The sequence below is a fragment of the Bombus pyrosoma genome, linkage group LG1 (genome assembly GCF_014825855.1).
Source record: "Bombus pyrosoma isolate SC7728 linkage group LG1, ASM1482585v1, whole genome shotgun sequence".
Taxonomy (NCBI): Eukaryota; Metazoa; Arthropoda; class Insecta; order Hymenoptera; family Apidae; genus Bombus; species Bombus pyrosoma.
Genome location: NC_057770.1, coordinates 5,420,497 through 5,435,269, shown reverse-complemented (window position 1 = coordinate 5,435,269; position 14,773 = coordinate 5,420,497). Strand labels below are relative to the sequence as shown.

At 29.6% G+C, this 14,773-nt stretch overlaps 3 protein-coding genes across 7 annotated transcripts; 1 reads left to right on the top strand and 2 right to left on the bottom strand.

Moving 5' to 3' along the window:
* Positions 1 to 204: 204 nt before the first annotated feature.
* Positions 205 to 3,480, bottom strand: LOC122569863 (elongation factor G, mitochondrial). Its single transcript, XM_043731520.1, has 9 exons — positions 3,281 to 3,480; positions 3,035 to 3,193; positions 2,471 to 2,969; positions 2,107 to 2,365; positions 1,818 to 1,989; positions 1,460 to 1,750; positions 1,159 to 1,362; positions 783 to 1,094; positions 205 to 711 (listed from the first exon to the last, which is right to left on the bottom strand). Exons 1-9 carry the CDS (start codon positions 3,350 to 3,352, stop codon positions 448 to 450), a joined length of 2,232 nt encoding a protein of 743 aa, XP_043587455.1. The 5' UTR covers positions 3,353 to 3,480; the 3' UTR covers positions 205 to 447.
* Positions 3,481 to 3,703: 223 nt separating this feature from the next.
* On the bottom strand, positions 3,704 to 9,229 carry LOC122569855 (bone morphogenetic protein receptor type-2). Of its 2 annotated transcripts, none has more exons than XM_043731511.1 (11): positions 8,827 to 9,229; positions 7,988 to 8,281; positions 7,795 to 7,897; positions 7,522 to 7,719; positions 7,209 to 7,445; positions 6,975 to 7,130; positions 6,709 to 6,891; positions 6,468 to 6,637; positions 5,996 to 6,392; positions 5,693 to 5,860; positions 3,704 to 5,610 (listed from the first exon to the last, which is right to left on the bottom strand). In XM_043731511.1, exons 2-11 carry the CDS (start codon positions 8,165 to 8,167, stop codon positions 4,583 to 4,585), a joined length of 2,820 nt encoding a protein of 939 aa, XP_043587446.1. In that variant the 5' UTR covers positions 8,168 to 8,281; positions 8,827 to 9,229; the 3' UTR covers positions 3,704 to 4,582. The 2 variants fall into 2 exon arrangements, with proteins under 2 accessions (XP_043587446.1, XP_043587436.1); XM_043731501.1 differs by having other exon boundaries at positions 5,693 to 5,914; positions 8,827 to 9,171.
* A 206-nt stretch (positions 9,230 to 9,435) lies between these two features.
* Positions 9,436 to 14,364, top strand: LOC122569873 (PC4 and SFRS1-interacting protein). 4 transcript variants are annotated; one of them, XM_043731535.1, is made up of 13 exons: positions 9,436 to 9,720; positions 10,027 to 10,097; positions 10,235 to 10,392; positions 10,462 to 10,607; positions 10,877 to 11,081; positions 11,156 to 11,248; positions 11,338 to 11,358; positions 11,440 to 11,671; positions 11,736 to 11,910; positions 11,986 to 12,039; positions 12,131 to 12,196; positions 12,362 to 12,494; positions 12,702 to 14,364. In XM_043731535.1, exons 1-13 carry the CDS (start codon positions 9,640 to 9,642, stop codon positions 12,827 to 12,829), a joined length of 1,563 nt encoding a protein of 520 aa, XP_043587470.1. In that variant the 5' UTR covers positions 9,436 to 9,639; the 3' UTR covers positions 12,830 to 14,364. The 4 variants fall into 4 exon arrangements, with proteins under 4 accessions (XP_043587470.1, XP_043587464.1, XP_043587457.1 ...); XM_043731529.1 differs by having other exon boundaries at positions 11,323 to 11,358; XM_043731522.1 differs by having other exon boundaries at positions 11,338 to 11,671.
* The last annotated feature ends 409 nt before the right edge of the window (positions 14,365 to 14,773 follow it).

The window sequence follows — 14,773 nt, the reverse complement described above, 5'->3', positions numbered from 1 at the left end:
TTCATAGTTCATTTTCGCATTGCGTTTAATCGTATTGTAATTATTTAATTTGTATAACGCTTTAACGTAAGATATTTATCGTGATAAATACGAAGTGTACAAAGTGTGCAAAGTGAGAAAATGAAATATTTGGGACCTAAAATAAGCAATGACCTGAAAATTAGTGTTCAATGTACACCTACTGTTGAAAAAATACAGGCAAAATGAAACAAGTGTTTAGGTATATTTTGATATTTTCTAATAAAATCATTTTAATTCTAAAATCTTTCAAGATTGTTTAAGCATAATTCCTTACATTCCAATTAAATGTACATAACATCTGTCCAGTCTTATATCTATAATATCTTACATTCATTCATTTTGTTATACATACGTCAACGTATGTTATATGTCTTATATAGACAACTGAAAATGATTCCTAATGTGATGAAATTAGACTATTTGTGACTAATTTTGTTTTCGCTCCGAAATTAAATTATTTGCTATTTGATATTCTCTTATTATTTGTTCTTCCACTTCTGGTAGACAAGGTGTATATCTTGCATATTCCATGGTAAACTCTCCTTTTCCTTGAGTACTAGATCGTAATTCCCCAATATATCCAAACATATCATTTAATGGAACTTCTGCTTTTAATGTAGACCATCCCTCGTTGTTGTCCGTATTAATGAGGATACCATGCCGTTTAATTATTTGTGTCATAACCATTCCCTTCAAACATAACAAAGTTTAAGTTAACATAATGTATAATTTATTATCCCGTAACAAAAGTGTATTTTTACCTGATATTCTATAGGAACAGTTATTTCCACCGACATAACTGGTTCTAAAACTTGCCATGATCCGTTTAAATATGAATCTTTCATTGCACCTTGTCCAGCAAGGAAAAATGCAAGTTCGGAAGAATCCACGCAATGATGCATACCATCTATTAACCGAAACTTAACACCCGCTACTTTATGACCTGTGAGAAATCCCTTTTCACATATAGTTCTAAATCCTCTTTCTACACCCGGAACAAATTGTTTTGGAATATTTGTCCCAATCGTTTCATCACAAAATAAAAGTTCGGTATTTTTTTCTGGCGGTAGTGGCTAGGAAAATATTATTACAATGCAAATTATCGTATAATATGATTCAGATAAATGAAATTATTACCTCTAATACACCAATTATTCGAGCGTATTGACCAGCTCCTCCTGATTGCTTCTTATGAAGATAATCGAATTCGATGGGAGCACGTAATGTTTCACGAAACGAAACTTTTGGTTTTCCAAGTATAACAGGACAGTTAAATTCACGTTCGAGTCTTTGAGAATAGATTTCTAGATGTAACTCGCCCATTCCAGAAACCAAAGATTCCTAAGACATAGTGTACATTTTAGATTCCCTGAATTCTTTTGTAGCAGAATTCTTATGCCTATTTTGTAAATGTATTGCGTAATTTTTAATATTTTACCTTGTTGTCTGGATCATAGTGATACCTTAAAGTAGGATCTTCTTTTGTGAAGCGTGAGATGCCTTTTGCAAAATTCTCCCTATCTTTTGAATTTTTTACTTGAATAGACATAGATACCACAGGCTCAGGTACATAAATAGATTCCATTGACAATTCCAGATCAGAATTATTAACAAATGTATCACCTGACGCACAATCTACTCCAAATAAAGCAAAAATGTCACCTGCATAAACTGTGGTCACATCTTCCATCTGATTTGCGTGAAGTCTTACCAACTTTTGAATTCGAACCTGAAAAATAGTATATTTATACAAAAGTTTCACAATTTAAATACTGTCATACTACAAATGAACGAACTTTTTTTTTTGTTCTTGTATTATATAAAGTATCTCCTTTGTTTACCATTCCTTGGTAACAGCGAAAATAAGTTAATTGACCAAATCTACCAGCTTCCAATTTAAATGCTAATCCAATAAAAGGATGCTCACCACTCCTTTTTGAATTCAATAGAATTTGACTAGTTTCCTTTCTATAAGTGACAAATTAATTGTTCTAATTATGTATCAAATGAAAGTACTATTAATACTATTAATGTATCAAAAGAAAGCACTTTAAAAAGCGAAAAATGAAATGTGAGAAAATTTACGTATGCTCAAATGCATAGTTTTCCACTTCTCCAGGATTCGGTAAATAGTCCACAACTGCATCTAGTAATGGTTGAACACCTTTATTTTTTAAAGCAGTCCCAACCAGTACTGGCACAAAAGTTCTTTGTATACAACTTCTTCTGATAGCATCTGTTATGTCTTTTTCAAGTATTTGCATTTCGTTTAAATACATTTCTCCAATTTTTTCATCAACATTGCTCAAGTGTTCAATTAACTCTTGTCTTTTATCTTGTACCTCTGTAGATATGAAATATATGTTTAGTTGATTTAATTAGAATAAATAATGTTCTAATTTGCATTAAAATATCAGTAAATGGGATACCTATGTTTATATAAATATACCTGTTCTCATGTCTGATGGAATTTCATCTTCTCTTATAACTTCACCAAAGTCTCCTTCAAAGTATAAAGCTTTTTGATGAATTAAATCTACTACTCCTGTATTTTTGCTTTCTAAACCAATAGGTAATTGCAGAAATGCAGCATTGAGATTTAATTTTCCTCTTAATTGTTCCAATGTTCTTTTATGATTAGCACCTAATCTGTCCAATTTATTAATAAATGCTAGACGAGGTACATTATACCTTCTCATTTGACGATCTACAGTTATAGTTTGTGACTGAACACCACCGACAGCACATAATACTAATATAGCTCCATCTAGAACACGTAAAGCTCGTTCTACCTCCACTGTAAAATCCACATGACCAGGGGTATCGATAATATTAATATTATGATCTTTCCATAAAGTATAAGTTGCAGCAGATTGAATTGTAATTCCCCTCTGTCTCTCTAATTCCATACTGTCCATTGTTGCTCCAACATTGTCTCTACCTCTCACCTATTATAAATATTTTATGCACTTAAATAGGAAAAAGGTCAAAATTAAAATCACTTGTAATTTACCTCATGCATTTTAGCTATTCTTCCAGTATAAAATAGTATACGTTCAGTTAAGGTGGTTTTTCCAGAATCAATGTGTGCTGATATACCAATATTTCGAATTTTTTCCAACGGTTTATGTTCTGCATATTTTGCAAACGAGGACAAACATTGCAAACTATTCTACTTAATAAAAAATGAAAGAGATTAATTATATAAATAATTTTGAAATGTTGTCTAACCTATTTTACATAAGATTGGACTTGTTACCTTTAAAATTTGAGAACGAGAACGCAATGATTTTAAATTCATGTCGTACCTTAGAACTGTTATAATAGACATGATAACTAGTTACTTTTCACACGTTAATAAATAAGAATAGTTTAGGATATGCGAAAAGTAGTAATAAATGTCTGTTGGAAAGTTGAATACTTAACATCCGAATATAGTCGGAAATAACCGAACAAGTTTGAGAGAACCATGTTTTTATCACTTATTAAAATCACTATAAGCATATAATGTGAAATTAAATGAGAAATAAATCTAGGGAAAATCTTTTTTATTATCTTTCGTAAAATTATATATTCCATTTTTTCTTCACATTGCCATTGCAGTACGATTTATCTTAATATAAATAGTGCACACACACTATAAACATATGATTGTAATTTTATTAAAATAAAACATAACAAGCTTGTTTAATTCATATATTAAAATGTTTATATGCTACAAATATTTACATTGAGCTTACGGAAAGTACGAATTTTGTGCTTAGACAATTGTAATTTCCATTTGAATGTAAAGTACATTTTTACATTGCTTTTATTTTATGTAATTATATGCTGTAATGCACACTTTTATGTATTAACCATAATCTCCCTTTTGTGAAAAACATAAAGGTGTTTAAAGGAAAAAACACTTTGTGCATTAGAATTTATAACTTTTTTTCTAATTCTCAGAAATATGTCTTTCAACTTTAATGATTATATGGATAAGATTTAAATTTAGAAAAAGAGTTCTATGTTAAGAACAATTGTCTTATATTGTATATCTTGATAAACAATTCACACCGATTTTCTTGGAATAATTGTGTATAATTCATAAAAATTATAAACATTTAAGATAGCTATGTGCTGACAATGGGGATTATAATATACACTCACTATGTGTATCAAAATACATTCCTAATGAACTTTTCGCTGCTACTTTGAATGTATGGAACATTAATATTAACATTGATATAAGATTTACGAATAGCTATTTGTTATGCAAGAAAAAGATCCTTTAAGCATAAAATATACTTATAAGGACTAAGTAATTAATGTAAATTATTCAATAGCTCCTTTAATGTCTTAATATTATTTGAGTATATTTTGTTGTCTTTTTTTATTTGTTTTTCCTTCTTTTCTTTAATATTTGAATTTTCATAATGCATTTCCATTAAGAGTATAAAATTTGACTTATCATTACGTATATTTTTCTGTACATACACATATTGAAGCTGAATTTATAATACAGCCCTGTTTACGCTTATTTCTAAAATCTTTACAAATATGTTAGTACTATATTAGATTAAAAGCAAGTAACATTTTTGGTACTAAATTTAGTCGACGAATGTTTGTCATCGCTGTCGCCAAGATCCATGCCAAATGGTACTGAATTCCAAATAGCTTTATCACTTCGGTCGTCTTCCTCGCTTAAAATATTGCACATCATACGGTCATCATAAAGAGAAAATCTAGCACTTGATTGTCCGCGACCACGTATTTTTCTTACAGAAGGCGGCAAATCTCCCGGCGTTTTTATTCTCATATGTGGATCCTTTAATACGTTTACATTAGATCCCACGTTAAAAACTTCGTTGAATTTATCGATGCTTTCCTGTCTACTGATATTTTCACTTTTTTTATTTCTTAGATTTACGAGGGGCAAGGTAGATGGTCGGGTATTTGTATTATCATTATCAAATTTCTGTTTACCAATTTGTATAGCATTCTTATCATTCTTATCTAGCGTAGGGCTAAAAGTAGGTGTTTTTGTAATAATACCATTTACATATTTCCCTGCTGGGGATATCGTTACATTAGTCTCTACAGTTTTGATCTGTACGTTCTGTTTTGACAATAAGTTAGATTTAGAATCCTCTCGATCTATTTGATACTTATTATATGGATACATCTTTTTATTAACAAGTAGTTTTTTAAAATTTGACCATCCAAACAATTTTTTTCTGGGGCTATCTTGCGGACAAACTTCATGTACGTTTGTCTGTTTTCTTTTACCATATGATGATGCACCATCATCCGAAATAACATTTTGGACATATGGTATAGGTGTAGCTGGTCTTAGCTGGGTTAATTGCGTCGTGTGTTGACTCAAATAATCATGTGAAACAAGTCCTTGTGCTTCTGATACAATTCTGTACTGATCATTACACGCATGTTTCATAGATTTATCAACGAGTACATTACCATTGCACCCTAAATCTTCAAGTGAATCTGACTGTAACATTAAATTTCGTTCCATACAAGGGTTTCGCCCTTGATAAGGTTGAAGTGTTTGAGTATGATTATATATTGCCACTTCATTTGAATTTTTAACTAAAATATAATAAAGTGCTGTATATAATATCGGATTCAATAAATTCTTAAATCTACAGTGCGATAGTAATAAAATACTTACAGCTATGCTCATGGACAATGCTTTCAGAAGGCGATAATGTTACCAAATTTTCAACAATGCCTCCTTCGTTACTCGAACTGTCTTGTACTGCGTGCGATGCAAGTTGAGTGACGTGAACATTATCATGATACGAAGATTCGCTATAAAGGCTGTTTGTGGTTGAAGGCACTAGAGTACAATGAGAGTTTACCATTGGACTTCCATCGGTGAAATGCATTGTTACTGAAGATTTACCAATCATTTCTTTCTTATTTTATTTTTGTACATATGTATATATGTATATTACAATATAACAAAATTTACCTCGATGAGATTGTAATTCCGAAAGACGCTCTTCTATACATAAAGCAGTTAATCGAGCTTCTGCGTCTGCATCCCAACAATCTTCCATTGTTTCCTTAATTAAACGTACTCCGGGCCTGTCCACTAAATTACCTTCCAGTAAAGGTCTTGCTTTATTACGAGAAACTAGAACTTGCATTTGTTCAAATGTTGGATGAAGACCAATTTCTTTCTCATATGGTTGTCTATAAGGAGGTACTTCTGATCCTAATATGTAAATATCTGAGCATCTTGAAACTAATTCCCATAAGACTAAGCCCATTGCATAAACATCTATTTGTTTTAAAGAGCTTTCACAATCTCTTAAATTTACAGCCCCTTCTAATATTTCTGGCGCCATATATCTCAAAGTACCGACCTAATACAAATTAGAGGCGTAATTATAAATTATTTAAATTGTTTTATATTTTTTATGCTTAAGTTATCGTCTTACATCGTTGATTGATTTTATCTCGGCATGTTGTGCTTCTCCATTTGAATAATATTTAGAACCAGAAATTTGAACTGCTAATCCTAAATCGCATATACAACAAGTACCATCGGCTTTGATCAATATATTTCTCGAATTAATGTCTCTGTGTGCAATGCACGGCTTAAATTTATCTGTAAATTTCATTAATTTTTCAAGAATATTCTTCAGTATATTCTAAAACATCCTGTTTCTTTTGACTTACCACTTTTATGTATATCAGTGTGTAAGTAAGCAAGTCCTTTCACCATAGAAAGACCCATTTTGCAAAATGTGGCCCAATCAATTGTATGCGTTCTTAAAAAATCTGTTAAAGTACCACCTGGTGCAAAGCTAAGTACTAAAAGATATTCAACACTACCTTCCATACTGATTCTTTCATCAACACCTAAATAAAGATTACGTATAGTTTTCAATGTTATGTTTAAATAAGTAATACAATATTATTCAAGAATAAAAGAGAATATCAACCATAATAACTTAGAAGAGATGGGTGTTCCATAAAGGGAAGACAATAAGTATCTCTCTCATTTTGGAAATAATTACGATAATGGGAAGGAAATATTTTTACAGCGACATCTTGATCTCCCATGCTGCCTTGCCATACCGATCCATACCGTCCTTGTCCTGAAATTATACATTGTGTAACAGACAAAAATATTTATTTTTATCATAAATTAATGGTTTAATTAACAAAGAACATACCTACAATTGTGGTAAGCTTCAAATGATCTACTGTATAAGTACCAGTTCTTAGTGCCGTGCTATCCATAAACTGATCTGTATAGGAAAGTGGTTTTCCTAATCTTGCTATCATATTACTATGATATACACGATATACCATTATAGCTACAATATATATTACTAATAATATGCATAGTAGAACACTTGTTATGATAACAATCCATTTCCCAGAATCTGATTGTTCCAAATATTCAGTTGCTATAAGATTTCGTAAAACACATTATAATGAAACTATAAATTAATATAGAACATTCTTTGTATCATTGAAATTTACTTGGTTGATTATTTTCTGCAGGAATAGAACTATGTGCATTATTTTCAGAGTATAAGATATTAGTACTATTGATATTAAGATTACAATAATCTCCATGACAGCAACAAAATTTTGTATTATTCAGTGCTTTAGTAGAACGTTGAAGGGCAATGCATTCTGTTGTTTCACATTTTTGTTCACCAGACTGTTTCCAACAACCTAAATTGTCAAACATAAAAAGATATAATAATCATACATTGTACATTATTGAATGAAAGAACACTTCATCCATACCTTGAGATAAAATGATAATTTTGGTTCCATTTGCAGTCTTCTCTTCTTGCCACAATGCATGGCAAAAATTAGTACATTTTTCAAAATTAATATTATCATCCTTCTATAAAAATTTTAACTCAATTTATTTACTAACCAAATTATTTATAAGAATAATAATACAATATAAAATGCAATATATTTCAGAACTTACTCCAGTATGAATTACATTACTGTCATTGAGTAAATCTTCAGGTACACTGGGTGTATTTTGTTTTAAGAGAAAATTTTCATTATTTTTTTTTCTGCTGGCACATATTCTAATGGCACTGATGGGTACTGAGTTTATCCCATATAACAGCACGATCAATGTAATTGATACAATGGCTTTCATTGTGCCTTAGCAGGCCTCTTGAACTTGAACACTTCAAAGGAAGCGTTGCTTCTCAAGAACTGACATCTTTGATTACAACATCATATATTGCTGCCATGTGCATAATGTATTCATCTGTTTGTTATACACGATGCAAATATATTTATTGTAATAAACATATTATGAGAATTTTGTGCATATAAAGTAGAAAATATAAAGAGTTATTTTAATAAAAAAGAATTACTGGATTTATTAAAAAATTGCTTCAATATTTCAAAACTATATAATTTATATACATGCTAATAAGTAGGAAAAAAGAGATGCATATGTGAAATATTAATATACTACATATTTCTATTCTGTAGGAAAAAGAAATTTATTAGTAGAATAAATATTAGTGATTGCTACAAATTATGGTATCCATGTGTGAATTAGGTCTTTATATAAAAAATAATTACAGCAGTAAGAAAGTACAATAGGAAAAAGAAATAATCGCTAAAATATAGTTCTATATAATAATGCAAGAAACGTTAAAATTTTCGCATAATTGCATATGCTGTGCATGTAGATCTGTATAAAAAGAATCGTAATACATGCTGTAAAAAAAATGAAGAATTACAAAATGAAAAAGAAAAATTTCGCAGAATGCATTACAAGCAAATTAAAAGAAATATACTTACATTTTAAGGAATAGATTTTTTAAGTATTTTAGTTGAGAATTTTGGAAAAATATATTTGATACCAACAAAAACATTGCACATATCCGCGAAGTAGTATTAAATTTTTTTTTACGATGAATCTTGAATCAACATTAATACATTTGACAGACAACCCGTATCCATTAAATTGTATTTCATTTATGTGTTCGCAAAGGCAACGTAAAACATCAGATCTGTACTGTAGACTGTAGGTAATATGCGACTGACACTTACTATTTGCACTGATGATATTATATGTCACGTCAAATCTTTGTCTAAATTGATTTATAAAACTGCATTTAAAATTTTTCCTTTATTGATGTTAGATATAAAAAATATGTATTCGTTTAGTAATTCAGTAATCAATAAATATAGAACTTCACAAGGAATATGGAGAAAGGTATTTTTGTAATCTTCTTATGTATAAAATCAATTATCTTTCTTCATACGCTAAATGATTTTAAAAAAGCAATATAATGAATTTTTAAGGGAGAGATAATTTATTGGTGTACCATCGATACTGTCGAGGGCAACCAATGAGAGATTCAACTTTACTTTAGTAGTTTTCAATCTACATTGTCCAGCTTCGTTAGTATTCGTAACTAGAGACTCATGAATTGGCGCGCAGCGTCTTATTCTGCGTGTTTTCTATATTATATCGTGCAAATGGTGGCTTTAGCGATGTTTTGTTCAATGTTTCTTAAAAATTAACCAGTCTTATTGTACGTCGTGTATAGTAGGAACAAAGATAATATTTGCTGTTTAACATTCAACTTGGAAAAGCTTGCGGACAACATGGTGAAGCTCCATAAGAAATTTTTCGCGGGTGACAAAGTTTTTGCTAAAGTTCGAGGTTATCCACCGTGGCCAGCAAAAGTAAGTTCAGTTATACAGTTTACAATTATTTTTTAATAATTTTGTTGAAATTCGTAATGACAACGACTTATATCATGAATACTAGTGATAATAACATTTTTAACCTGAAACTCATTATTGTTTGGATATTGTTGTGCATTGAGACATAATATTGATATCAATACATTATTCTCAAATTATATTGTGAAAGAAATTATTTAGTCATATATAGTCTTCTTTGAAATACATATGTAAATATATCTTACAACCTTTTGTTAGAAAGAACATATTATAACATGGTATCATCATTAATCTCCATTTTTTTAGGTTGAAAAAGTTATTGATGCCAATTCAAAAAATTCAAAGTATAGTGTTTATTTTTATGGCACAGGAGAAACGTAAGTAGCAATTTTTATGTCTTATTGTATTTAATAATGTAAATTATATATATATATATATATAATTATACAAATATAATATATAAATATATATAAAATTTAAAAAAGTATTAAGATTTTTAAATACTTTATTTTAGAGCTGTATGCAAAGTAGAAGAGTTATATACCTATTTAGAGAATAAAGCAAGATTTGGTAAACCAATTAGAAGAAAGTTTTTTCATGAAGGTTTATTGCAATTAGAGCAAGAACTTAAAAATGACAAAAGTAAAGCATCGGATCTTGCTGATCTTAAAGGTAAATATAGTATTATATGATATGCAACTTAAATGTATATAAGATACTAATTTTTATCCATAACTGAAGAAGTTGGAATTGGCGAAGGAGCAGGAAAAGAAGGTGATACAAATTTACCAACAGTTAGTGCTGCAGATAGTGATATGGAAACAGGGCTTGTTATTGATGAGGAGGAGAAAAAGAAATCCATGAAAAGGAAGTCCGTTTCGGCTGCTGTAATATATTTTTGCATTTAATTATTTATATACCTAATCTTGCATATGATATTTTATTAGGAGTTTTTACTCATTATTACAATATTGTATAAGAAAACAATTATTGAATTGAGTACTCCAATAATAATTTAGGAACTGCCGACAAATATTTATCAAGGCTGAATAGTTTGTGCGATTTTTCCTTACATTTATATACAATCTTTATTCTAAGAATAAAATTCACAGTATTGCATTATGTTATATAGTATAAACAAATTTTGAAAAATTAGGATACACCTGAGGTTAAAAAGAGGCGTGGAAAAGCAAAGTCTTTATCTGCGTCTACAAGTGATTCAGTGAAACAAGATGCATTGGATTCTCAAGGAGAGGAATCACCAAAAGAAGTTGTAAGTCGTAGCGGTAGGAAAATTAAGCCCAAACGGTTTGCTGACTTCTCAAGTTCAGAAGAGACAGATGCTACAACAGATAAAAGTGGTACATATCAATACCTTTGTTTAGACATAGCGTTTTGTTACAATTTTTGTTAATAAGTATTTTACATATTGTAGATCATGGAAGAGGTCGTGCTAAAGTTAAAATTGAAGATTCTAACGACCAAGTAACACCTAGTGCAGTGCATAAAAAAAGAGCTACTGTGGAAAGTAAGTATAGAGAAATCACATATATGGTTAATATTAAATTATTGACATTTAAATGGTATATATTTCATACACAGAAAAAAATAATTTAGGTGAAGCACCCATATTAGAAGGTACTGTGGTTTCTGGTACTGCATCATCGGATGCCCCGGGACGACTTCTATTGGCATTAACATTTGCTGGTGAATATGTAGGAATCAAATTAGACATGGATAAGCCAAAATCTTTTGAAAGTGATAAGGCTCAAAAACAATGGGACTGGTCTACTGCTAGAAATGCCATGAAGTTAAAAGCACAATTGGAAAGCGGCGAAATTTTACCAGAACAAGTGAAAGATTGTTTGGATTTCAATGTACATGTCCCAGATGAAGAAAAGCGATTATTAGCAAAAGATGGAGCACTTCATCGTAAAACAAATAAACTGAGGTAGTAAAAATAATATGAATTTGACAAAATTTGTAGACCTTTAATATGGATATATCAATTTCAGATGGCTTCGTATAGAAGCACAACTTTTACAGTTGGATGCTCAAATTAAATCCAATCTCGGATTAGATCGAGCATATCCGGATAAGTGTTTGCAGGCAATGGATGATATGTTATCTCTTTCAATTGATCCTTTGATGTTAAAAAAACATCCACATATTGTGGGAACTGTTAAAAGGGTAAAAAAATACCAGTTATCATTCTAGCGTTAATTAATTCACTGTAATCCTAATTGAACTACTGACAATTTTCAGTTGAGACGATATATTGGTAATTTAGCCGATTGGAAATTAAGCGACGAGGAGGAGGTATTATACCTTTCCCTTTTAGTTTTTGAAAAATAAAATACAATCTTTAGTATATGACCTTTTTATATTTTTTCTCAAAATTTATTTGTAGAGTGTTTTCAAACAAAAGGCAGAACAAATTAGACAAAAGTCCGAACATATATACAACAAGTTTAAGGTAATTATATTTAACCAGATGCGTGTGTAATTTATACGTGACTTGTACATACGTAAAATATCTGTCATATGATTATGTTTGAGATTTATGTTAAAATCTATTTGTTTCTTTTTTGTATATTTTCAATATGTAAATATATTTTATCTTTCACTAAACGATATGCAGGCTATGTTTACCATACCCGAAGGGCAATCGTTTTGGCAATCATTTTCCGACCAAGTGGTTCATTTTAAAGAATTAACAAAGGATATGTCTGAAGAAAAAGTATTTTCTCTAATGTCTGATCCTGCTTGTCCAGGTAAATATATAAATTCGTAATTATGTCTAACATATTGATTGCCGCGTCAGTTCCGATTATTAAATAAATTAGTTACTTGATATGCAAAAATTCTATTAATATATTTACACAACAGCGCAGTAATCAGTATGTTAAGTTAATGTAGAAATTAAGTTGTTTTGTAAAAGAGGGCTTGCCTTTTTGAGAATGCAAAAATAAAATTTATAGATGCAGCCGTATCAGGAGGTTCACCTGCTAATGAAAGTGGTAGTCAACCAGATACAGATGCACCTGTTAAAGTTAAAATGGAAGTGCCTACATGGAATGAAATTACAAAAGAGTCGGAGGCCAAGTAACATAGTGACATTTTGTATCTGACAACGTGAAAATTATAATTAATTTTTTTTGTACTAATTTAGCGCACTACACGACATGAGTGTCTTAAAGTTGAAAAAGAATTCGCTCTTTTCCGCTCGAATAACACTTTCGGATAAATTTTGACTATATTTTATTTAATGGGTCATCTTTAGTAAACTTGTTATCATAACTCATGTCCCTGGCAATAACTATAATCAGAAAGCCCACTATAGTGATGAACACTCCCTAAACCGTTAAAAATGTTAAGAAGATTGTTTAATTATAAAGCATTTTAGAGTAGACATAATTATTTACTCTATCTGATAAAACATTTCTTTAATAATTACAATTTCTTTTTCGTCGTTAAGTAATACCAAAAAAGAAAAAAATATTTCAGAAGGTTATACGACTATCTTCATTCTTTAATGTTTCGCTAATGTTGTGCTAACGTTGTCTATTTACGTAACATCAAATACCAATGTATATATAAAAGAAGGAAAAAATGGAAATTGCAATACTCCTCTATATGCAAAAATCAGAGATGCAATATGTTGTAGAGATTTACAATTGATTGCATGATTTATTAGTTTCAAACCAAAATTTCAATAACACTTATTATAATTAATGCTTCACATTTTTAATTGCGTTTTCATGGCACTTTAAAGGCATAATTTGAACAATCATTTGAATAAAACGAAGATGCATGTTATTTCACTTATACAAATTATTGGTGTATATTAGTTAAACATTTCCTAAAAATTCAAATGTGTTCACAAAGCTGCTACTATTACTGAATTGTACAAATTAGAAAAATAGTAATTTTTAAATTTCTGGAGGAAAAGACTTCTAGGCAATTTGAAGTGGGTGAATATTCATTTTGAGTAAAATTTTGCAGAGTAAAAGTTCTTTGAACTAATGTAGCTTATTGTTACAATTGCTTAATGTTACAATGAAAATTATAAATTACACTTTTATACAAGCTGAAGATAGAAAAAAATAGATATATTTATTTGCATTCAGTACTTTTTATAATTCAAGACACAATAATAGTTTAATCTCGTTCATTGTTTCATTGTAATTGATATATCTAAATTAAGCACAGTATCTATCTTAATAATATAAATGTACTTTTGTAAACATTTGTCGAAAAAGAATGCTGTAAAGGTGATATTGTTAATAAAAATAAATTGATGTATTCTTTTTTGTCGAATGATGAAGAAACCATTCTTACTTTTGTTCATTTATTTTTTTATGTACATTTTATTTATTCTTACGTTAATTCGGAGAAATGCCTTTGAAGTGTATTGAAAACGAAAAAGGTAAATGAATATTTTCTGTTCAAAGTTTTACCCTATATCTTTAGTTAGTTAATATGTTCTTTTTAATAAGTATGTTAAGGTTTATTGCGTATCCTTTGAAAAAGTAAACGGATAAGTATGTTGCATAATTAAGGAAATATCATAGTTACTAAAGAGATAAATGTTTCTTTCAAATGTCAAGAAGCAAATATTTTGAATAAAAAACTTACTGTAGATTTGTATGGCTCTTCTAGAGCTTTTATAAATTTTTTCATATGATTTATATTATCGTAATCTTTATATTTATAAGTGTTAGAAATTTGTTCAATTAGTATCGATCGTGTACGCAGTACTAGTAATAAATAGCGTATCAAGTTTATTGCATGCAAAGTAATCGCATGTACTTGCGATACAATTTAATATTTAATGTTGTTTTTCATACAGAGCTATGAAACCAGACGGTAATCGTAAAATTGTTGCACTTATGTTTTATGTCACTAGAAATGCAACAATTATTTTTCGGAAAAAAATGAAAGTGTTGGAACACAGAAATAATGAATTTAAAATAAAGTGATATTTAGTTGTTGCATACACAAAAGAAGAAGATAAAGTGTGTTGTCTACAAATTCCATGTTTGTTTACGAA